A 26,464-nucleotide genomic window follows, 5' to 3' on the forward strand; every position below is an offset into this window, starting at 1 on the left:
CTCTGCACAGAGCACTCGAGGTGAGGCTGTACCAAATCTGAACACACATTCACCTCCTTTGCCCAGCTGTTCGTGCTGTGTTTGGGGCAGACCTGCTCCTTACAAAACTTCCTTTTAGTTGCTTCTAACTCTCCGAGCCTTACTCTGCTTTGCTTGTTCTTTTTGCTGTATGATGTTAAATTAACATTTCCTTTCAGGACATTGTTTGTATGGCTGGTCAAATGAGAGCTGAGGATCTCCCCAAAGAAAAGGTGAAATAAAAATATGTCATGTGAAAAAAATACATAATTTCAACAGTAACTCATTAAATACTGTGTCTTCCTCCTGTGGTCATTTCAGCAAGTATGTCTCTTATTCTAGAAGGGGAACTTACCAAAGGGTGCATGTTTCAGCATCTCACAAAAAATGYAATAACTCATAATTCAAATTCAAATATAATTTTCCAAGCTACACTAATTAAAACTGTTTTGTTTACAGCAGAGAGGAAAAATGAGGATTTTTTCCAAGCCATTTGCTAAAAACAACTCTCAGGGCAGATTTTCACAAACATTTACATGCCTAAAGACACCTACTGGCACTTTCCACAATTAGGTGCCAGAGTGCTATTAAAACCCAGACAGCTATTTTCATTGTTGGGCAATTAAATACCTCCAAACTCCAGCCCCTCCATCCTGCACCACATTACCTTGGAGAAAATCCCATCACCCAAATATTTGCATATAAAACTGTTCCACAGCAGCTTATGAACAATGCCATAAACCCCACAGAAGCAGCAGTTACATTTGGCAGCAGGAAGAGAAGCACATACACAGCACACCACTGCTTCTGCACTTACTGACAGTGTGGTTTTTCATCACCAAGAGCATTTCTGCCATGGTAAAGTCCTTCAAGAACACCTTTCAGAAGTATCAGCCACAACACATTGTTTTGTTTTTCTGGTAATTAATACTTTGTGCTCCTCGTAAGAACAGGAGGAGACCTGACTCTGATAGAATGCTAAATTAAAAATGAGTAAATCCCTTTTTATCATCAGAAGTTACAAGTTGCATTTCTCTCCAAAAGGGTGAGAAATATTTTGAATTTTGTTKCAAAGAGCTCTGAATTTGTAATCATCCCATAGAAATCACAGACTATATTTTAGATCACTCATGCCCATGTTTTATCCCCTATTTGTCCAACACCAGCAGTACTAGAGTTAACCCATGAAAGCCACAGTGAGCACAAACCTGCTCATAGGATTATGATYTGATTTCTATTGCCTCCAGTTCACTAGAGGAAGTTGAAGGCACATGATTTTACACATTTTGGGAAACCTTCAAATATTTTCCATTTCTGTGAGCTCCTGTTTTTCAAATGAGAAAGCTCCAGTTTCTTCAACAGAAATGTCAAGCCTGTAACTTGACAGGGAGGTACCAAATGTAAGGTATTACCAGAACAACAACCAACCAGTTTTTAACAGATGAAACACTATGGTTTGTCCTCCTGCTTCAGCCTCCTAATGTAGCTTAGTAAACTATAAAGTGAATTTAAAACTAAGTGAAAGTCATCTGTCCTCTGCCCTATTCAAGTGAAGTAAAAAAATAAAAATAAACAGGAATTACTATGATATACAAAAACACATGTGCACACAGCACCATGTAAATGCACAGATTCACAGTCCTGCTCAACCTGAAAAATATTTTTTTTAAATTGTGAGTCCTCAGTGAGGCCAGCAGCAATCTGATGACCTTTACTATTGTGTCAAACCCTTACCTGTGCTACAAATCCCAAATTCAATGCAGAAGAAGAAAATACCATACAGAAAGCAAACTTTATGGAGACCCTGGGTCATATATTTTCCTGGTAAACAGGTTTTACAATAGGAATATTGTAGTTTCATTATATATTGTCATGGAAAGCACTTCATTTCTATGCATCAGGCAAGCTATGCTCCTCTTAAATATTAAATAGTCACACAACAAGGGCTATAACCTTGCAAAGAAATATCTATTATAGGTAGAATCTCATAAGAAATTTCTCACTACCCTTCAGAAATACGCTAGGTGGATCAACCAAGACATACATCTGAACACAGGACAGATGAGAAYAGCAACTGTCAACTCTCAAACATTTTTTTTTTATTTGAGAGATTTCTGATACTTTACATTACTATTGAGGCTACATTGAAATAAATTTTTAGGTTAAATTCTGCCTCAAAACCCAAACATCACCTCTCATTCTAAGCCATTTAGTGAAACCCTCACTGGCACAAAACTTCCAGTCACTAATATAAATTATTATGCATATCTASAAAACAGAATTTGGCTGAGATGTTGGATCTTAAGAGGACACAATAAAAAATTCATAATACCCAAGATTTCACTCCCAGTAACTTGTGGAAGCCCAAGCTGACATTTTATCAGAAAAAAAAATTGGTTTCTTCATAAGTGCATTTCTTTGTTAGTCTAGTGTCTCTGTCATACATTTTATACACCATTTTATTTAAATAACATTTTATATCAGGGCAAGAAAAAGAACAGARGAATTACACAGATAACAAGGGAAACTAAGTGTTGAATCGTATAATCTCACTGTACAAAAGCAAGATGTGGCAGACTCATGGTTAAAACTATTTTGCAAGAAAACATCCTGTTGTGCCTCAATTCTGTAGCATCTCTGGAGACAYCATCCTCTTACACAGAACTGGGTTTATGCTACTTAGGGACAGTACAGAATTCTTCAATAAAAGTTTTAGGTTTAAGGTGGATACTGGATTTACATTAGGAATAGTTTTTGTGATAAGAAAGACTCAATTTTCRAAAGTGAATGATTCTTTTGAATACCTTTGTTTTCAAACACTCTGTGTGAGAAACCTGAGACCTGATTTTCAAAGTGATGTTCAACTCCAGGAAAATCACTGAGAATTACAGGTACTCAGCAACTACGAAATTGAACTTATGGTTTGACCAAGGCYTTTTAAGAACAGAAGCACCCAAATGCCCCTTCACATTACTGTGGTTTATAGACATAATTAAATAACTTGTTYATGTGCTCTTGTCTGTTTGCATACACGTATGTATCCTTAACACTACAGCTTTTAAATCTGAGCAACTTTAGCCAAAGCTGCAGGACTTGGTGAGGTATAAAATTGAATTGTCATAGGTAGAATTGAGCATGTTCATAAATAAGCATATAAATTGAACAGAACTGAACCTGCAAAAAAAGCAGGCACTGAATTTTCTTGCTTTTGTAAGAGTCCATTAATATATTAATAGAGGTTTTACATATTTTATACACTCAGATATATACATATATTTTATCAGTAATGTGTGCTTACATACATACAAATGCAAACATATGTGTACACCTACCACACACACGCTCACATTCCTGTATCTACACACATTCAAGCTCTTCATTTTCAAAGAAAATGCCATCATTTAATAAACAYTGAAATTGGTTCCAGGTTCTCCATGATTTTAGAATTACAGAAAAAGGTAACGTGTCATTGCATATGACAAAAAATCTGGACTTTACAACCAAATTAAAATAAAAGGAAAGACCAAACACACCCCTGACGCTACCAGCTTTCCAATCAGGAATCGAGATACCGGAATGAATCTGGTKTAACTGCAAGAAGCAATGGCAGCATTTTGTGTGAGCGTTTTTTACAATAAATGTGAGMCTTTTGGGAGGTGAATTAGTATCGATTGGTGGTGAGCACAAAGCTCTTTCCTAGAGCAGTCACTGCTGAGCTCCTTTCCTCTTCTGCTCCAGCTCCTGCAGGCGCTCCTCCCGGCACTGCGCGTGCTGCGTCCCCACTTTGTGGGCTGTCTCGGTGGCTGCAATGTCAATCTGGGCATATCGGGATGATCCACTCCCTGAAACACCAAATGGAATYCCGTAAAACACTGCTGCTCTCATGTACTCCTGGGCAGAAAAGTTATTRAAACACTTCTTCCACGGATTTCGTGGAGGATTTTGGTCTGCTCTTAGAGCGAGCTGTACGAAGGGTGTAACATAAGCACAACTAAAACAAAACACCTTGAAAGCTTTGTTATCTAYATATTTTAGTCGCCTGATTTTCTTYCAATAAGYAAATKAACCACTTGCATTTCTGCCCCAGGTTTGAATCTCCACCCCTATTACTCCCAGTGAATGACAAAATTGAATTTGGCTCTCTCACTTCTGGGAGGCTTCCTCACCAAGCTACAGATCAGAAAATGAGCAACATCTGGGATTTGAACAGAAAACACTTGTGGCAGCTGGCAGTGTTCTTCTTTGTCTGGATTAGGCACCCTGTGAATGTTTACCAGAGGAACCACCTGCAGCCTCACACAGAGTGACACTTTAGCTCATTTTTCTTGGCAATAGGGGAGACAAAAGCTGCTCGGTCTGTTCAGGAGTAAAATACTTCTGTGTAGGTGCAGAAATAGAGGCTAGAGGCTGGGAAAGCTTTAATATGAAAAAAAAAAAAATGGTATTAAAGGCACCTTTAAAGTTAGACAAGATGAGATTGGGAGGGTAGTTGACATTTAGGAAAATTTATAGAATGTAACTCTTCCTTTTTAATGCCTTGGTTCATTGTCTTTAAAATTAGGAGAAAACATTGCTTTTACATTCCAAYAGGATGTTGTAGACAGAGCTGCATTCAAGTCTCAGAGAAGTTTAGAATTACTCAACTGAAACCACACAAACATTAAAAAAATGTGAAAAGTGCATTTCAAAATTAATAAAAATGCTGAAATTTAAAAGTATCAAAATTAAAGTCTTAATAGATGAGAACCATAGATGGAGAACCCATCAATACCAACTGTCAGCAATTAAATGCCAGATTCTGATGAGGAGCTTTCTGTAGCAAAAACTGCATCTTTAAATGACAGCACATGGCAGACCTATTGTATGTCCAACTCAAGCATCAGAAATGAAAYGCACAATCCAAACAAAAGAATTAAAAAAAAAAAATAAAGAATTGGGTTGGCATTCTCTCTGTGACAATTTCCCACACCCTCATGGAGAGCAGATAGAAGAACACTGCGTTCTGTTCTGAATCATTTGCTGCATGGCTCCAGAGCCACTGTTTTCAGGGGTAAGCCCTGTACACCCACACCCACAGCCCTGTTTCTGAAGCCAAGAAAGAGGAATGAGGTAAGTGTAGTTCTAATATGCAATGAAAATCTTGAGARCACAAGCAAATTTCTGTTTTTCCAACTTCAAAGTTTGAAATGTTCACTTTAGAAGGAGCGTGCATACAATCACCTGGCAAAAGGGATACAACATCTTATAGAACTTCAAAGTTCTGTTTGAACTGTTCCAAAAAGTGATGACAATTAAAAGAGCTGCCTCACAAACATACCAGGGTTCAGCTCCTCCTGCAAAAGCCTGATCATTGAATCATTAAGGCTGAAAAAGCCCTCTGAGATCATCKAGTCCAACACCAMCATCAAMTAAACCTCAGCACTGAAACACCAGTGCCATGACCAGTCACTTCTAGAACACTTCCAGGGATGGTGGCTCCACCACCTCCCTGGGCAGGGAGTCGATGTTCTAATGCCTCACCAYCTTTTCAGTGAAAAAATTCTTCCTGATGTCAAACCTGAGCCTCCCCTCAGGCAGTCTGAGCATCAACCATGTCCTCTCCTGTCACTGTTGACTGGGACAAGAAGCCAATTCCACTTGGCCAAACCTCCTTTCAGGCAGTTCTAAGTTCTAAGGTCCCCCCTGAGCCTCCTCTTCTCCAGGCTGAACATCCCCAGCATCCTCATCTGCTCCTCATATGAAATCAGGCTTTCCCATACTCCAAACATTCTGCATACCCTTTGTTGTTTRAAAGGTATCGTGGAAGTCCTTACCTCTTATGCTTGTGCTAGATTCTTGAAGTTCCAGTTCCATGTAGTGAAGCTGTTTTTTGGAAGTAGGGCTGACAGGAATATTGACATAGGTGGCTGCCTCACTGTGGGGTCGTTCTGGTGTAGGAACATCAGCTGAATAACCCACTGCCCCTTCTGGAAAAAGYGAGATGTTATCACAGACACCATGAGCAGTGATCGATGATCCAATTCATACAGACACACTGAAAGCAAACACTGAGCAGCAATAACTCTGCTTTCCAAACAGGACATTTCTCAGTGGTAGATGGGACATGAGAACACTACAGTTTCTACTTTAAAGATCCTGATTCACTGATCAAGAGTCTTACAAGATCTATGCAGAAGACCACAAACAAGAATCTTGCTGTGTTGTGGCAGAGAGTGAACATGCTGCAGACATCTGCAGCAGAAGCTCTGCCTTAGGTTAGTAAAGATTTATGTGAAGTAATTTGGTCTAAGAAGATGTGAACTATTCTATCATCTGCAAGAAAGAAAGCAGAATCAGTAGAGGTTCTTAAACCATGTCCCAAAAACAGGGACYGAAGAACTGTTTCAAACAAAGGCAAGGCAAACTTGAGGAGGCAATGTTGACAGGTTCCCTGTGCAGAATTGAAAAAGATAGGAATGATGGCAAGTGGAGGCAACAAAGTATTAAAGGACTTTCATTGCAGGAAAAAAAACCAGTGGGAAAACTCTTCTAAATGGTAAAGACCACAAGAACACTAGAGGAAATCCCACAGAGTTTTCTACAGATTAAAAAAAAAAAGACACAGACTAACACCTATTAGGAAACAAATCCTAAAATTATGTTGACTGAAAACCAACTTTTTTTGTCTAATGTTTCTATTTGCAAGACCTCATCTAGCCCTACTTTAAATTACTCTAATCTTGTCTGTCTGTCCAGTCCAGCTGGAGTCCCTACCTCTAAACACTTTCTGCTCTTAAGTCAGTTTGAGACTGGAGTGTAGAGGAAAAAGGGGATCACTTTGAGGTTCTCCCTTTTCATGAAATTCTCCCATTAGGCCTTCCCTTGTCCCCACACAGAACTCATCGCAAAACTCTTTTTGTCCAAACTCRTGCTTTTCCTTTTTGCCCATTTAGATACTGTTGAGATGTGAATGGAGAGGCAGTAGGATATCAAGGCATTTGAGATCATSGGAAAGAACAGCTTCTTATACCCAGACAGCAACAGCAGTGAATAACCATTGAGGGAAACTTTCTCATCTTCTTGGAAATATTATGAATAGCAGAGATAACTTATACAATGTTAGCCAACAGAGAGGGCATGTTCCTCGATAATGGAATCTCCCCAGGCGTAAGCTGTTTAAATCAAAGGAGTCTACTATGCAGTCCAAAAGTTGAAAAGACTGGAAATTTGGACAATTTTCTCACAGATTTTGATAAAGAAAACATGGGAACATCTACAAAGTATACAAATATTTTTCTGACAGTCAGAATTCAAGTTATTGCTAAATACCGTGTTAGCAAAATGACAAAACAATGCAGAATAAAACAGTAGGAATTTTTATATTTTCACCAAATATCAGTCTCAGAAATTATTTTCAATTTTTGTGTCCAAAGTATTTAAAAGGAATTTGGCCTGACTGAGCTATAAGGGGTTCAGCAAAATAAAAGCATTGAAATCACAAATAGTTAGAAGTTGCAAGTGAGTTTCAATCTTAAGTACAGAGTAATGAAGAGTCATGAAGGCAAAGACAATTGTGGAAGKCTTTCTGTTCGCTGTTAAAGTGATGTCACAGAGGTTTAAGTGAAGCATTCTCAAAGTCAGTTAGCATGGAAACTAGCAAACTTCCCTGTAGAACTAAGGAGCTGACACGTTCCAGGAAGCTGAACATCATACTTGATGCAAACAAGCCAAGTAATTTACCTGAAAACTAAAAAACTAAAAAACTAAAAAACTAAAAAACTAAGCCCAGAGAATTGGTGAGCCTTGTGCAAGAATAGCAAAAGAAACATAGAGGGAAAAAAAACCAAATGGAAGAATACTCAAGTATTCTCAAAGGAGTGAGTAGAAGGGAAAAAAAAAAAACAAGAATGAAATTGGGCAAACTAGAATGGAAGGAAAGGAAAAGTCTTCTCTTGTTCTCTTGTTCAGTTTGTGCTGTCTCAATAGAAACTGTGCTTTCATTGTAAACACAGGAAGACTTGGTGTTTCATTCTTCCTTAAAAACAAACAAACAAACAAAAAAAACTTATTAGACACTGAAGAGAATAAAACAGTCCAAAATTCCTTCTGATGAAGACATGGTGCACAGAGAGATCCATGGCCAGTGCTTTCAGCAGTCCCTTCTGGGCGGACAAAGGCAGGAGATGCTTCCAAGAAGGGTCAAAAGGCCAGTAACTGAGAGCATTGTGAAAAGAGGATTCAAAAGAAAAACAGATGACAATGCATGGTTACAACATTCTGAGAGAATTGGTAGAATAACATGATTCCTTGAAGAGAAAGGGGGAAGTGYAGGAATAAAAAAGTACAGTTCAGCAAGTAACAGAAGAGTATAAGCAAAATTCAGTGGCCCTCAACTGAGGGGACAAAGAAAGGAAAACACTGTAATGGGGGAAGGAAGAAGAAAGTTATATTTGAAACTGGTGTTGCTGTTTCTTTCAGCAAGTGTTAGTTATTCATGTTTTCTACCCAATATTGGCACCATTCTCTGAAATTAACAATAACAAACAAAGAAAAACAGCACCCTAAATACAGCCCAAAGATAAGTGTGTGTGAGCATGCATGTAAAGCCATGTTCAAAGGGCAACACTTCAAAAATAATAGAAGAGGCCTCAACAATTAAAAAAAAGGAAAACTAAAAAGAAACAAGAGGTGTTAGATGTTACTGACCTCTGATGCAAAAACCTGTACTCACCAGGTTCCTCAGAGCTCGTTGGAGTTCCAGGTTCTGAAGAAAGTGTTAGCATCTCATACCCACCTTTAGGACCTAGAACAAGGAACTCTGTGAATGACTTTGGATTTAGGAATTTATACAACACAATCAAAGCCTATGCTTTTCTTGTTTTGACTCGTGACCTTCTAAAGTAAACGATCATACAGAATAATCTCAGAAAGCATCAGCAGTGACTGGTGGTGGCTTTTCTCTAATGGTTATGTCAGCATTTCCTCATCAGTGCAACACTGAGGAAATCAACTTTAGGACACTTTTACAACCATTCCCACTGGAGGCCACTGAAGCCAAAGTGCATTTTGCTGTGCAGCAATGTGGGAGCAGAGCTCTCTTGAACGCATGAATCAGGGAGCAATGCGTGGGTGATCTCAGGAGCAGCTGGAAGACTCTTGTTAAAATTCCACCTCCAGCATGATGGATAACTTCTTGATTTCTGAAAAACCGTAGAAAATGCTTAAGCTAGCCCTTACAAAGACCAGTTTGCTTTCCAAGAGCAAATCACCATCTTTACAAAAAGCCAGGATGCACAACATCATCTTTCCCGAGCCTTTCCTGATTAAAAAGCTGAAAAAAGATGCCCACGTATCTTCATCATCTCAGACTCCACCTCAGTTCAAACCAGGCGAGCAAAAATGCTGTGTCCAGAGAATGAACATATTACAATTAATTTTGAATGACAAACATACACAATTCTCTTTTCTGGCAGTGGTTTTTTTTTTTCCTCCATAATCAGGAAGAAGTATATTTAAATGTGGTGGGTGTTTTTTCTCAGCATATAATTGTTAGGGTACAGGCTTTCTCATGGCCTGAGGTGAATTTTTTTTTTTGATGGGTGCCCTTTGTTAAAGTGATGGCAGCATTTCAGTGCTGTGAATAAGGTTACTGCTTATACTCTGTCACTTATCTCATCTGTCACTGCCTCTTCTAAACTTATCCCATCTGTCAATGCCTTTCTGACAAAAACTCCTCAAAGCAAAAAAACCCAAAGAAATACGTAAGCCTTACAATAGGAATCAAATCAAGCATTACCTTTAATATTTTCTGAAGTTTAAAATAATTTAAATTTAAATTAGTTTCAATTTACATGCACACACATACCTCATATTCACTTTTACTTACCAGCTTGAAGGCTGTGCCCTCTATGCACTTTTAAGGACCCAGAAGCTGCCATGACAGAAGCACCACCTGTTTTCAAAGACAGAGATTCACATTCAATCAAAATACCTGTTGTATTTTTAGTAGATGTTTCTGAAACATCTAGAAAAAAAAAGAAAAAAAACACTAAGAATTACAAGTAATTGTTCTTCATTTAGGCGATTTTTTTTAAATTTTGTTAAATTCTTTATCCTGAGTTTGTGGCATTGAAATCTAATTTTGCTGTTTGTTTTTTTTAGAAAGAAAGAATGCCTTCTGTAAAACCTAAGGATGCTGTCCCTCCCTGTTTGTGGTGAGTTCTACCTTCCTCACAGGGAAAGCTTCCTTGAGCTAAGAAATAAAATGGCAATGAGAACTGAGTGGGGAGTTGCCTTTGCAATCCATGATGTAGCTTTAGCAACAACAAAGTTAAAATCTGATCAGGCCGTATCCAAATCCCATCCAAGTGGATGAGAAAGCTGTGCCACCCTTCAGCAGTCCACCACCCATGCTCAGAAATGGAAACACCGGGCCAGGGGGATGGAAACACRAGGGATGTGGTTTCCACAGGGATGTGGTCACAGGTCACAGCACGTTCTGGTGAAACACCCTCCCAGTGTTCCAGCCAGGAAAGCTTCACCACAGACACACCAGTGGCACAGCCAGTCCCCTTTCCCCAGCTGATTGAAACCAGCAGGAAGCTGTGTTAGAGAAACTTGAGGAAAGGAGAGCTGCCAACTCAGGAACCTGCAGGATGGTACCATGCTGCGTGGTTTGTCTGCACACACATCTTTAACTCATCCTCTTCATCCCCACGTGCTGGGTGCTGGGTCACATCCCCATCCAGCCCTGCATCTCCTCTCTCTGCTCTGTCACTGTGGGCACTTCAATGGAGCTGAGTGCCATTTGCCTCCTGGCATTGTTGCCTTGGACAGACAGATTTTAATAATGACACAGACACGGTTAAGGGGATAAAAGGATTTTACCTCAATATTTGGGATCCCAGGTGCACAACTTGATGGCAGAATACACACCCGTGTATAGCACGGACACAAGTTTTATAGGTTTCAGGAATTAGCATATCTATCTAGGATTCCCTAATATGAAACTTAACAAATGCAGTAATGTCCCCCTATTCTAATTAATCCCCCCCAGATGGGGCCAGAGCCCAGTTTACACAAGATGTTCTGGACAGAAGGCTTCACCCAAGGCTGAGCTCGGGTTTAAGATAGCACAGGGCACACTGACTCCTTCCTCAGGATGTTTGGTCTCTCTGCCCAGCAGAACTCCTAAACTAAGCTGAAATATCAGGCTCCAGGAAATACAAGCATATGCGCTAGGGGGTACAGGGGGATGCATAAAGGCTACAGAAAGCATAAAAAAGAAAAGCAAAAATCATCAGGCATCAGCATGAATAATGGTGAGGGAACTTCTTGTGCGAGTGGATGGTGCTGCAGAGGAATCGGGTGGGAGGTTGTGTGGATGAGTAACCCTGCCACGGTGACTCTGCCATGTGCTGCAGGCTGCTGGGGCTCAGCTACAAAATTAACACTCTTCCAAACTGATGAATAGTCTCTGAGCAGGTGAGACACCGCTCTGCAAATTGTTTTTAAAATAGTACAAAAATTACCACCGCTCTTATGTAACGTGAAGWAATTGTGTAAGATAAATATTCTGAAATATCTAAGAAAACTGCATGGTCTTAGAATCTAAAGAGAATGGCAATTTCTTACTTTTTTTCTCCTGTATATAGGTACACTTGTATCTCTAAATCTAAGAATTTCCAAACTTGTAAGATTAATTCTACAGTTTTATAAAATAAATTTTAAAARCCTGATAATTGTTTAGCTTAATGASGACAAAGRATTAAAACAATAATWAAAAGCTATTTCAGAAGGGCACAACTGAATTAAAACCTTTARCTTGTTGTCTTTGTGTACATGAAAGCATACATAGGGTCATCCAATAAAAATCAATTCTAAAGTATGCCATACCGAGAACCTGATTTTATATTTTAACAAATGAGATCAGATTGTAGAACCCTCACCTACTCTGGTGAGGACTTCACAACTAAAAATGTTATTTGAAATTTTGTTTTTAACAAGACTGCTGACAAAAATAAATGCAAAAATAGGACAGCCCTAGGCTAGATGATTTACTTATATTTTCACTGTAACTGATCTTCCTTTTTCTCACATCAGTGCATCCTGTCTCTGCATTAAGAATGTCAGAATATGTTTTTTGAAGCCAAAAGCCTCACCTTACTTTGAAAAAAGATTACAGCCTTATGCTAATTCCAGCTTCATCACAAAACTAGTATGGGATGGGTTTTTTATTCTCTCAAAAACTTACTGCAATTCAGCAGAAATTATTCCAGATGAAATGTGAATTTTTAAGCAATGTTTTTAGGATTTGTGAAAAACACCCAGGACAGGAAAGGAGATTTAAAACAATAAGTTATTCCAATCCATTTATGGTCAAGTTCAAGCTTTCCCATTCAGAGCTAATTTAAAGGAGCTATGTTAATGTTTCAGGATTTGACCTGTTGCATTTTCCTCATTTTCAAATCTGGCAACTAACAAATATTTACATAGTCAAATCTCTCAGGGAATTTTTTTTTAAGCTTTGAACTGCATCATATAAACACATGTCAACAGAGATCAGCCTAGATATTTTCTTCCTTCTTCTCAGCTACCRTATAAACTGGTTTGTTTCTTATTTATGAATCCTACGATAACACTTGCAGGAATGGAAAAAGCAAGTTAGCAAGATACATTTCTGAGCAAATAAAGCATCCAGCAGGAGACAGATGCTCCCTTCCATCATTCTTTTCATTTTACAAGGGATTGTTAATTTTTTTTTTCAGTTTCTCCTGCCATCCAGTTCTGTGTGGCTGACTCGCTCAAGTCTTTGTCAGAACTTAGTATCTCATCAAGAGAGTTATTTCTGTTCTCAATGTGTAAGAGGAAGGAGGTATTCAAAATGTGACAAAATAATCTGCAGGATATTTTGAGTCTAATCATATGGAGGAATGCAAAAGTGTAAGATAGCTCAATGAAGCCAAGCACTAGTTGAAATCTTTTACTAACTTTATAGTCCTTGCTTCATGCCCACTCTTCAAAAATAAGGATGGTTTGCAGCACATGTGCTAAACGAGAGAGCCATGGAAAAATTAAACAAAATAGAGGGAAGATGGAATATAAATTACAAACTGAGCCCAGAGAGTTTACATTTTCAAATCTTGTGACTCATTACATGAACAGTGAAGAGACACACACAACACTGCACTGMATTTACCAAGGGATCACTTCTCACTGCCCAACCTCTACTCTGCCTTCCACRGGGAGATCACAAACTCTTCAGAGATCTGGGTTATTAAAACTCCTGACAAGGAGTCAAGACAGAGGAAAAACACCACATTCTGTGATAAATTCCTGCTTCTTGTGGAGTTAAAGCTACCTTTATTATGAGGAACTTTGACCCACTCAGCCAAGCAGCATTCCCATCTGCTCCTTTGAAAACAGATCTCTTGCTTAAAAGAGCATCCAAAGGCTAAAGCAACTGATTGGCAGGAGAAACACTGCAAGCACTCCAGGAGGTTGTTTCATGCAAATGTAACAGGAGACTTCCYGGTGCTGGATATTTGCCCTGCAAAACTTCCCTGTTTGTTCTCTTCAATTTTCAAAGTAATTTCATGTATTTTCTGCTATACAAATGGCATTAKCTGCAAGACATAAACGCTGGAGGGGATACTTAAAAATGCTTACTTGCTCTACAGATTTCACCATGTTCAGAAATGCCTCCTGTCTCTCTAACAGACAAYTTCAAAAGTGGTAGAATCASWCAAAACTGGAAATTCATTCAAACTMAAATGTTCARATATTGCACCCCAAAGATGCCTCTTTAGTGTGTGGAAAAAATCACGGAGGATTTAACTACCTCCAGCTGTTATTCATCTTCCCATGCTGTGGGCCATTTCAGCCCAGCCTCCCATGCTTAAAAATGCAAAAGAGTTAAGACAGAATTATTACCATTTTCCTGTGCCAGGAAATTCAGTGTCTGGGGTTTTTTGAAAAATACACCTTCCAAGATGCTTTACATATATTTACTTAAAAAAATCTTGACATTTTGGACTTTCAGGATCTACACTGGCCAGAAATGAAAGTCACACGCACAATAACAAAAATTGGAAAAAAAAATTGAAATAATCAGTATATGTGCAAATAAAGTTCCTCACCTTTGTGTTCTAAAAGACTGGAATATGCAATTTCCCCAGATTTCAGTGTCAGAAAAGACATGGGGAAGCAAAAGGAGTGGAGGGTCACTGTGGCATGGACTTACCACCTTCTGCCACCCTCAAAACAGAGAACAGGAACCTGCTGGATCTGCTCAGCCCAGAGGATGCAGGAGCAGCATTTGGATCATTCCCTGACATGGTTTCCCCACAGTGACTGTTTTCCTCCCCCTCCTGGGAGAAGGCCCCTCATACTTCACACAGTCACCAAGGCCAACATTTATCTTGTAAATGCAATATGTATTTTAATCATCTTACTTTTTCTGAGCTCCAGTACCTCTTCCTCTACAGAATTATTTCGAGTGCACTTAGAGAACAAAGCATGACCAAGAAAGAGCATGCCATGTTCCAGCAGGGTTTTATTAATTAGTTTCTCATTATAATGATGCTCTTCCATTGCAGTGTTTAGCCCTATAAGGTATGACATGACTATCTGTGGTGGACACTGCTCAGCACACAGTCCTTTACTGGCTCCATAAAARTATCAGAGTGCACTTGGTCTTCCTACACCTAAAGAGCTGACAACRTTTCCTGAAAAGAATTGAGAACTGTACATAGTTTTCAATCCAAGCAACAATAACCACCACAGTATGGCCCAGATTCTTCTTTCTCATTGCTCTCAATTAATTCCTTGAAAGCTGTCTCCTAAGTGTGCAATAAAAGTAACAGCTGCATAGGTRTGCAATAAAAATTTTTTAAAATGCATGAAAAAGCGCCTATTTTTTCATCATAAAAGCTAAGCTGTGAGACAGCTGACTTCATTTTCAGCACCTGATATATACTTTATTTTATTCTTACTTTTTGTCTGCCTTGAGACTTATTTACCTAAGAAAAATTTAAGAGATAATGTTCATAATCAGCATTCTGCTGATATTTCAGCCAAATTCCAATCCACAACATTGTTTCCTGTTTATTCCTTAGTTTATCCTCTCAGAACATTTCCCATCAAGCATTGTGTAGGTTTGGCATTGCAAGCAAAGAGGCTGTCAGAGTGCAGGAGTGGCTGTTGCAATGCTGATGAATGTGCTCCTATGGAATAATGGGAARAATTGAAAAGAAGAGAGATTATTTATGAGTCAAAGAAAAAGTATGAATGTCAATGCTTCCCTGGAAGCATATTTGTTATTTGTCCATTCAACTACTGGCTTTTGCAAAGCCAGAGCCCGTGGCACAGAGGTACAGGGAGATCAGACCTCCCACTAGAGAATGGTAATTTGAGTGTTGAAATCCTCAGGGCAGGCAACCAGCCCCACTGTGGGAACTGGGAAAGGACAGAAGTTTCTGAAATGTGATGTACAGAGCTGGCATGAAATACCTTCTCCAGGGACTGCAATGTCCCCAGGCATTCTGCAAGCTATTCCAGCTCCCAAACTCCCTTCCCTACGTAGGAATTTTGGGATTCAGATTGCTCAGTTCATTGGAAAGGGGTTGGCAGTTAAGGACAGAAATAGTGTCATTTCCTCAGGGACAAAAATAGTGGCRTTTCCCCTCCACACAAAACAGCCTCATGGTTTAAACATCATTCATTAAACAGCATTGCTGTGACAGAGTTCTACTCAACCGAGAAAATACAAATATTTTGAAGGAAATCATGTGCCTTTTTAAGTAAGATCTGGAGATTCCTTATCCAAGCTGTTGCAATGGAATAGCAAAACAAGATTTAAATAAGAGGCCTAAATTACAATGAGAAACAGCACAACTGCTAAGAAAGACATTCTAAATGTCAGAATAGCAAAGGATTTTGGATGATTCAAGGTGGATTAAGGATTCTCACTGCAGAACACGTTAACTAAACACCTGTCAGACATACACAGAAGTACACGCAAMCCTCAGGGCAGAGGCTCTAGCTAGACAATTCTTTCAGCACTGTTTTTCTTACAATATTGTGGTTTATTGTACCAGAAAGATCATGAAGACAATGACAAGCCCTTCAGCTCACCATTCTGTGAAGGAACGTGGTAGTTTTTGTTTCACCTCTCAACACTGAATGTGCATCTTATTCATGATCCCTTAACTCAGAGCACGTAAGCAGTTCCTGAATGAAATACCTAAATCCATATCTCTGAAACTGCAACCACTACATCAAGCTGCAGGATTTCTTAAGCAGTCAGGAGAATCCCTGTACAGGTCCCATGAGAACTTCTTACACAAAATGTACTAAACTGAGGTGTCTCCAGAACCCAGCAGTCTCAAAATCAGGAAATCTGAATCATATTTTTGAAACTCTCTCCTGTCATGGTATTTTGAGGTCCATCATAACTATAAATGCAGTCTATTATACTTAAGAGCACACATTCCCACATCATACAACTCCAAAGAATCCCTTAGCTTTATCTGCAGCACAAAGCTATGATAACAATGGGAACATTTTCCTCCTACAAACTCAAGTTATCTAATTCAGTCTCTCTTTCTAATCAATATTTACAAAGCTATTTATAACAAAGGCAACCAAATTATTTAAACCAGAATTAAATGATTCACCCCAACTTGGTTTTTTCCATCTAGTAATATAACTTAGAATCGCTGCCATATTTAGAACACTTTTCTGTTTGCTATTAGAATGAAACACATTTCTCTAAAGCTGCTGAGTCTGTTGCTCAGCATATCCAACTAAAAGTAGAAAGAGAATACCCACATTCACTACCAATAAACTGAAAAATACATAAACAATTGATGCCTGATTGTTTAATTCCATGTCTTGATACAGAACTGAGACATTCAAGAGCAAAAGTGTTTCATAGAGCATGTGGACACTCCAGAAASGAGTGGTTTGCATTTTACAGTGTATTTGAATGAAAATATCTCTGTGATAAAAAATAAATGTGTTTGTGACTAAGTGAACAGCTACACTAGGAAATTTTATAATTGGCTATTGGGTCATTGTACAACCATCCATGCTAGTAGGGGCATTCTCCATGTATCTGCACAATACAGGTTTTGAATCTATTTACCTCAAATTAGTGTGCCTTTCTGCTATTCTTAACAATGGATAGTAATCTCTCATAACAGAAAAACACAGGCAAGTTCTAATGCAGTTCCTTCAGTCCAACAGAACAGTGTGAATGACTGCTCAGCACCCTGGGACCTTCAGTTAATGACTGAGGTTAAAGACTCAAATGCTACAGAATTGTTTCAAATGCTTTGCAATGCCAAGTTCAATTATACTTGAAATTTTAACATGTATGAAAGAGAAAATTTTCAAATCTATTATCTAAGGACAACAAAAATGGAATGCGATGTTGAAGATTCCAGCTTCTTCTGTATTCTGAAAACGAGTTGTAGTATTGAAGAATAAAGTTSCACTGGTATATTGGAGCATTTGAGAGGTGAAACCCCACAAAGAAAACTTCAGTCACTGATTTTAGATGATGCATTTGCCTAAAGCATTTTTACTTATTCCTACAAGAGTTCTTTTCTTATATTTTCCCAGTGTACCAGACAATAAAATCCACCTGCTAATATTTCTTCAGTCTGGTATCTTCTCTTTCTGTTGATATATAAATTTGCCATGGATTTTTACATTTCCAGTTTCCTTCTTGATAGGTTTTATCAAAACATTTAACTGCTTCAAATGCATGAGTAGTCTSAGATTAAGGRTTTTGWCAGATATTGTTTGCATCCATAATTAACTTGACACTGAGTTAATACAGAAACAATATTCTGTCCACCACATGCAACTATAGACCCAAATTGCCCTGTATTTACACACACTTTAAACACAAGTGTTGGTTTGCTTGGTTTGAATGGAGGACTAGAAACCTGAGTACCAGAGGGAAAGATAAAATTAATGATCCAATTCGGGCTTCTACTTACACCTCTATAAATCAAGAGTAATTCCACTGACTTGAGTGGAATAACCAGCAACAAGATCTGCTAAATGCTTYGGGATTTTCTGCTGCTAAGACAGACAAAGGAATAGAGTTACTTTTAACCTTCCCCAGAGACACCTCCTGATCCTGAGTATCTTACTGGATTTGTTCACACAAATATCCACCAGCTACCCTGCTTTACGTATTTGCCAAGGTTTTTTAAAGTAATAAAAAACCCGAGCACAAAGAGCTGCTCTGTCTGTTGGAGGCAGGAAACTTATGAAATTTAATGGATCTGATGAATTATCAGGTAAATTATTTAAGGAATGGAAAGGCATTTAAGATACAAACCATATTCTGTGCACAGATCCCTCCAAGATCTAAGATTGAGAGAAACCACACAAAACCAAATGCYTATGAAATGTTTTCTTTGAAGTAAAATGATAATTCAAAGATGCCAGGCCAGTTTGGCTGCATTAGAAAAGGAACTCAGGTAACCAACACATTCTACTGATAGGGAAGTTTACAACACAAAGATGGTCAGTGCCTTTGCCTAAATAACCTTTCCAGGTCAGATAATCAGTGTCCTCTCGTAGTGATTTTATTGATCAATCAATAGTTTCACTGAYRTGAGAGAARCATCTTCAAGCTGCTTCTGGTAAGATTCATTCCTGWAGGTTTGTGTTATTTAGGAAACTGGCTGTACACACTGAACACATAAATCAGATTTCCCTTTGGTGTAAATGGAGCCTAAAAAGAACAATTTATTGGCGTTCTTCGAAAAAGTAGGAAAAGTACTAAGCAGCTTCATGTGGAAACTGACAATTTCAAACCTCTTTGGATTAACAAAAGGAAGGGAAAAACAAATATATTAATTGTTGCACCCATATTACTACAGATTACAATGTATTTCATAATTTGGAGTCATGAAATGCAGCAGCAAAACCTACCACTAACAGGAAATCTCTCAATGTGGTATATAGTTCTGCTTCCATAAATCTTCTGTTTCTCTCATCACAACTTCAGACTTAAACATCATCCTTAAACAAAGCAAAAAACTAAATGGCTCCTACCTGATGTAGCTGGTAAGACTCCAGACTGTAATACTGCTGTTCCCTAAAGAAAACAGAAAATGTTAGMATGAAAAACCTTTACAAGTAGAAACTTGACATAATATAGGAAGTATATGAAAGTAGAAGGGAGGGGAGGAAATCAGAAACATGGCCAAGATTTCAGTTTTGAAAGAGAGAAAATATCCCACAGCATTTCAGAAAATATTAGATTATGCTTGACAAAGAAAGATGCAAAAATGCAAACAGAAGTTTGATGTGTGAAATTACATCAGATGTGGCACACTGTTAAAGTATCATAGAAATTATAGGAAAGACAAAAAATAACTACAAGAATCAGCTTTSATTAGATAAAGAAATGARCCTGAGSTAACAAAARCAAAASAAAACAAAAAACAAAACCAAAATTTCTTATGTTATTAAGTGATTTTTTTCATCTTTAAGATTGTCTTAATTTCCATTTCAGTACATCATATTCTAYTATTTCTGCAGCTTTGAGGCCTCCTGCTGCAATCCTCTGCAAGGCAGAGACTTCACCAACAGTGGCAACTGCAGAGGCAACTCAGCAGAAAGGACAGTAGAGAGACTTAAAAGTTACCTTTTGTAATTCCACAAAACACAGCAAAACATGCTTTTGCCTGTAGCAGAACCTTTTAAAATTATTATGGCATAACACACAAATGTAAGTGTGTGGATTTCAGATGCAGAGCATAACACAGATCTCAACCTGCCCTGTGCTTACATCAGAGAAGAAAAGGGGTGAGTGACCTCACTCAAATCATATGCTTTTGTTACACCTGCTGWGATACTCAGACAAAAACAAACAATGTGATTGTCCAAGTCCCAAAAATCTCAAAATATTACTCATAAATGTGAGTTAAACATCCTTCTAAGATATAATCTTTTATCTGTGACCCAGGAGCAGCGTGCTGGGGTCTGTGATGCACGGCTGTGGGTTCAAACCACCCCAGCACAACAACACCCACAGTAAGAGGATATGCACCACTCGAGTATCACAYATCATGAGCTGCATGGCCAGGGCTATTTTAGCTCTGGTAGTGATCTGGCTGCTGTCAGATGACATTCATTTTTGTTGTTCTGCTTCCAAATATCTTGGGTAGAGTTCAATGATAGATGCTAGGAGAACCCACTGGTTTGATATGCTGGATCATTATTCATAGATTAGCTCGGTTGCCCTAAAGAGCTGGATAGAATCTAAGCCTGGCATTMATTTCTGTGTGTACAAATAACCACCATGGCACATAATCCTTTTTACAATCAAAATGYGATTTTCTTTCCCCCACTCTGTGTATATTGGAAATATCTTTGCCTTTCTTCCACCTCTTTTTTTCTTTTAAAGTTTCATTTTATTTTATTCAAACTTTCATTCACTTTACATTTCATGAACTATTTTATTGATCAGACCCATTCCCATTTTTTTAAAAAAAATCAGCAGTTAAAAATACTGTCCCATATGAATAGCAACAGGCCTGCCTTTCTCTATATAACTTTCCACTGATTGCATACCTAATCCTGCTTGGTTGTTGYTTATGGGATTTTTAGCCTTTGGGCACAAAATCAGCCCCAAAAAGTCCAGATCATTTAGCATAAGCTCCACAGCAAGGAGCAAAGATGCTGCACTGCACAGTTTCCTGACTATAGAAGTTTTTGCAGATTCATAATGACAAAAAACTTCACAACAGTTTTGCAAGTTCACCTCCATGGCATGAAAAGGAGCCAGAGGCTCCCAAATTAGATGGTAGAAACAAAAAAAAAAAAGGAAAATAGTGTCTTAAGATTAATTCTTTGCATTAYTGGCTATGAYGGATAGCTGTTCAATATAAAGCAAACAGAGCAAAAATATTTTTGTTTCYTATTTTGCCTCCTAAAAAGGAGGAACCCACACTTCCAAGAAAAAAGAAGAATAGCTTCTGTAGGTTTTAATGCTGAGCAGGGCTCTATCATCACTGGCAAGAGGAATGAAATGCCAGTCACCTGATAACTGTGTCAACATTTCAGACACACCTCATCAGCCACAGCTTATGYAATTCCCTTTGTGTATCTTTAGAAATGAAGCTTTTCTTTCAGCTCATCTAAGTTTGGCAGCTTTTTATAGCTCCATTATTCTGCGCCTACTGAGAGTCAGAGTTCTCAGCAAAGGAAAGATGAGCCTCTTGGRGCAGGTCCAGAGGGTGGACACAAAATGATGGGASGRCTGGAGCACCTCTCCTATGAGAAAAGGCTGAGAGAGTTGGGGTTGTTCAGCCTGGAAAAGAAAAGGATCCAGGGAGACCCCATAGCAGCCCTTCAATTCTTAAAGGGGCTCATARGAAAGATGGGRACAGACTTCAGCAGAGCCTSTTGTGACAGGACAAARGGTAATGATTTTAAAATTTAGGGTAGATTTAGACKGGATRTAGGGAAWAAWTTTYTTACTGTGAGGGTGGTAAAASACTGGCACAGGTCACCSAGAGAAGTTGTGGATGCYCCAYCCCTGAAAACATTCAAGGTTAGGCTGTAGGGGCTGATCARCCTGATCTAGTGGAAGGTGTCCCTRCTCMCTGCAGACATTCAAAGGTCYCYTCCAGCACAAAATAYTCWRYGCTTTTTAGGTYTCAGTAGCTTTGGTCTAAGYATRTGTAAAAATTTTTGCCCTAATCTGGGTCCTCAGTCTAGAAGACGAAATGCTTAACATAAATGAGAGGCTCCTAGATTCTCCTTGTTATGAAATAGGACTTTGTACTTGACAGTAATAGAAGCAAATATTTGCATTGTGAGATTTTTATTCTGCACRTACCAAAAATTCCCTCATAAACAGAGGCTTGACTGCAACATTGGTSAAATGCTTAATTTTTGCAGAGATGATGATCAAGATTGTTTTTTCTTCTCTCCCTTCCTTTATTTTAAAGCTATTATATAGTAACAAGGCTATGCAAAACATCCCGTTTTTCAAGAGGAAACCATCAAAATCATGACTCAAAATCCCTGAGTTCCCAAATAGCAGAAACTATGGAGCAAACTTCTCTAACAATCAAAAAACAMTCTCCTGCCTGCTGTGTGGAGCTGGTGGCACATCACCACAGCCCTCTGACTGCTTTACACAGTTTTTGTGTTCAGGAAGGCAGCAAATTACAGCCACATAATATAGTTTGTGACAAGAAATTTGAACTGCCAAAAACTTCTCAAAGGAGCAAAGGACTCAATGAGAGAGCCTGAATGAAGATTTTGAAATCAGTGTTACAAAGAAAAGTTTAAAGTGCTTTTAAAAAATGGAAGAAAAATAGTATTGATCATGTCCAAAATTCTGCAAAGCTCAGATATTTCAGCACAAAGAAAACAATTCTTAATGAAACTGACAGTCAAAGTATTTTTCTTGYAAGGATTAAAGACTATGACTTATTCTATTATTCTAAATCACCAGTAAAGTTTAAAGCCTGAGTGGTTAGGCTGCACAAGAAAACCAAAATTCCCAGGAAAGGTCAGTAAAAACACACATATGGAGCAACCTTTAAAGGTCACTTGCCTTGATGGGCTTGCCCAGCAGTTGATCAAACTGCTGGGCATGATTCAGAATAGAAGATACAAAATTATTAAACTCTATAATCCTTCCTAACAACTCCAAATGAAAGAAACTCCTGCCCATAGCATACCTTAGATGCAGGGCTCCAATTTCAGCCACAAACTCCTGATTACTCAGCTTCATCTGTCGCAAGCCAACTGCTGTCCTAAAGAAGGATTGCTAAAGGCAGGTCAGAAACATCTCCACTTGCTCAGCCAAACATTAGCTGTTTTATGAGGCATTAAGCTGGCAATTTCAGTGACACTGGCAAGCAATGGACATTGCCACATTAAAATACACCCCTTAAAACACGTGGGATAATCAAGCCCTACTCATCTACAATTTACAGGTCCTGTTTAAAAAACAAGAGGTGAGAAACAACCAAAAGTATTGCTWAATTCTAGTCCAGATTTGTGTTGCCACCTTCTCTCTCATTTTTACAGTTGTGATTCTCATGYGCTTCTGTTGGGAGGTGTCTCCTGCTCCTTGCTCTGGACTTCCCAGCTGCCTGCAGCCAGGAGCCMCTTGTCACACAACCCAGAACACAACCATGAGCATCAGAATGGGATCATTAYCTTCAACAATGTCACAGCTTGCCTTAGCACACTCTGAAGCTGTGCATTCATGGCAGAGAAAGAAAAGCTGAGCTGAGTTCCCTGCCACAACTACYACAAAAGCCAGTACCTGGATCCGTCTGCCAGAGAGCAAAAATTCAGATTTGTGGAGTCTCAGTTACAATTACTGAAGGGTCACTGGTAATACATGAGCCCATGGGGAAAGCTGACACAGCAACAAGGCACAKGATGTGCTCTTGTCTTTTGCTTTTCAAAACCAGACCTAGAATTACTACACACAGGACAGTCACACAAGGAATGTGCTGAACAACTGGACTGTAACACAATTACATGGTCACAGATCAGTTTTTCCATGGGACATCTGTCTCATTCACTGCATGAGAGGGWCACATGTGTGGGTACAATCAAGATGACATGAGCAACTGTAAATCTGTCAATTCCTTAACAGTGAGGAGCTTAACTTTTCAACCTAAACAACATCCTTTTGACATCACACACGTATCTCATTATGCACAGAAGTATTCAGACAGAATTCTAGATGAAGCAGCTATGCAATACCATCCAAGGCATATAAAATACCTGGTGTAAACACATCCGTGATGTTTGTGTCTGTCTCCAGGCATTACTATGTGCCAAGCTTGCATACTTGCTGGCCAAAAAAAAACAAGTCAGGAGCATGTACAGCTGGCCCAAAGCAATAATGCTCACTCCAAGTAGACAACAAAGTCTGAAGGCACACAACACCAAACCTTCCTAAAGTATCCTAAACACCGATATCAGCTAGACAGCTTGTGGTTACAGAGTCATGCCCAAAACTACAAGTTAAAACACATAAATAAAATAAAGACACTCTGCCACCTCAATCAAACTGATATCAGTTGATGTTTGTCWTAACATTTCTTACTAATGTCAGAAGCTTTAGGTTTCTTATGGTTCTTCAAAGATTGGTAATATGGCTCCAGATAAAAAAAAAAAAAAATATTGAATACTTCTGTGAATTTGAGGGTCTCTTCTACTTAACCATAGGTAAAATTCTGAAGCATTGGTTTCTATACAGGTAGGAGCACTTCATTATTCCATGGAGATTACAGGGATAAACACAGTGACAATCTGCAGAGAGTGCAGTCACAAACCCTCTAGGGAGAGCTTTAAAAGAAACCCAAATGGAAAGATGAACTCCAATGATGATGAATATTGCTGAACAGCTGAGCTCATCTAAGCTTTTGGACACACCTCACAGGACAAGGACACTGAAGTTCAGTCAGAGAACACTTCACTCCTGGTTCATGATACAGGAGTGATCCTTTTCACAGTGGAAGCCGGGACTAAGCTGAAGAATTCCACCAGTCAGAGGAAATGGCCAAGCCAGACATAGCAAGTTGCCTCTGAAACCAATATTAATCCAATATATTTCAAAAACATGGCCAGAATGGTGGAGGAGTTAGAAAACAGGAATTAAAAGCAATCCTTCATTAAATATAAAAACACCATAATGAGACATAAGAGGATATATTTCTCTAATTTAACAATGGGTCAGAGCATCTCCTGATTTCAGAGCACAGGACCATGAAAAAACACACCTGTGAATTTATGCCAGATACATAATAAAATGTATTAGCATGACCCTTTACTGCCCCATCTCTCACCACTTATCTCATAGTAATCATTCCACCATTCAGGACATTAAACAGCCTTATACAATTGCCATTAAAATAAACCAYGAAATACATTCAGCTCAGAAATAAGAAATGCTTTCTCTCCAACCGTGAGGTCTAAGAGCAAAGGCAAATACCTCAATATAATTAAAGTTCAACATGCCATATATTATTAGGGTCAAAATAAAGTCAACCAATTCTTCAAGGTAATAAGAATCATCTACATGGCTCCCCCCAACTCCTCAGCTGGGCTGKCCTGATTAACAGCAGCAGATGATCATTCTGCAGTTTTATGYAAAGGAACAATTTTAAGTTTAAGCRTTAAGATRYRAAGCAGATTTTCCAGCTCAAAACAGTGCTGTCAACTGTTTAGAGATATTTTCACAGAAATATTACATTTCCTTTTCCCCTTTCCAGTGCCTTGCTCATCTCAGCTCCTGTTAAGCCACTTCTCCTAAGGTACAAACAGAAACTGCCCCTGCAATGCTCATGCACAAGAGTTYAAACACACATTTTCCACACTGCTGCAGGTTGCACAGTGCACCCACAGCATTGCTTTAGCCATTCACATTTCCCCAAACACGAGTGCTCTCMCTCAGCTTGCAGCTGAATCATGGCAGACACAGTAGCTTTAGTCATGCAAAAAGAGAGGCTGCATTTCTCTTTTAAAGTTGCAAAACCTTTATGGAGAGACGTTTATGAACAATAAAAATCAACATTAATAGGTTATACACTTGTATTCTTACAGAACGACAGTAAAAGGACAGGCATCTATACCTGAAGCTGTATTTTAACATAAAAGATTGTTTTCAATTTAATTCAGTGCTGATAMCTGGAAAAAACCTTTCCTATTTATGTAAAAGAAAACTTTTTTAAGAGAGACTGGCACTTCTGAAGTCTTGTGAAGTGCAATGGAAGCACAAAGAAGCTTCAATTCCATGTATTCTGGCTTATGTTTCATAAATCCCAAATTCCAACAGGGGGTAGCATTACACTTCTGCAAGAACATTTGGTAKTAAGAATACACTCAGTTTCCCCACATTTGATAGTCTGAGCTTCCYTGTACAATAGATCTGTTCATTTTCACTCGTTCTGCGCCCAGTGAAACCCACACAAGGCAGAGACTCCAGCAAAACTCCCCTGATGCTGAAAGTGAGGCTCAGATGGGCCCAAACAGGKATGAAAAGCAGCAGATTTGACTGCTGTGCACACAATCAGTGTGAGGCTCTCAGCTCATTCTTCTTGCTCAGCACGTTACACAAACAGGAGAGGCAAGGTGCTCATGGATGRGATGCAACACCTCACATGATCCTCTTCCCTTGCATTTTAAAGATCACAAGACTAACTGTGTCCCCACTGAGCACCTCAGTACTACAGAAATACCTGTGAAAACTTGACCTGTGGGAAGTACTGCTGTACATTAGCTCAGAACAGCACAGCCCAATAGAAACAGCCAAGGTCTGAGTCAGAGCATTAACCCATTTCAAGATTTTCAAAGTCAATACAAAAATACTATGGAGCAGGAAGCTTGGAAAATAAACAACAAAGACCATCATTAACATAGGGACCTATGCACACAAAGGGATTGAGGTGGCCTTGYTCTC

At 38.8% G+C, this 26,464-nt stretch overlaps 1 protein-coding gene across 1 annotated transcript in view; it reads right to left on the reverse strand.

Annotated features, from left to right (window-relative positions):
* Nucleotides 1-2,880: 2,880 nt before the first annotated feature.
* Nucleotides 2,881-26,464, reverse strand: part of DOK7 (docking protein 7) — a 57,977-nt gene continuing 34,393 nt past the window's right edge. Inside the window, exons 8-12 of the mRNA XM_057365273.1 lie at nt 19,075-19,117; nt 9,884-9,949; nt 8,729-8,800; nt 5,832-5,984; nt 2,881-3,860 (exon numbers count right to left, since the gene is read on the reverse strand). Coding sequence (XP_057221256.1) covers nt 3,724-3,860; nt 5,832-5,984; nt 8,729-8,800; nt 9,884-9,949; nt 19,075-19,117 — 471 coding nt within the window. The 3' untranslated portion in view covers nt 2,881-3,723. The remainder of the gene's footprint in view (nt 3,861-5,831; nt 5,985-8,728; nt 8,801-9,883; nt 9,950-19,074; nt 19,118-26,464) is intronic.

The sequence above is a fragment of the Malurus melanocephalus genome, unplaced genomic scaffold (genome assembly GCF_030028575.1).
Source record: "Malurus melanocephalus ecotype Western Australia unplaced genomic scaffold, MMel_1.1 scaffold_50, whole genome shotgun sequence".
NCBI lineage: Eukaryota > Metazoa > Chordata > Aves > Passeriformes > Maluridae > Malurus > Malurus melanocephalus.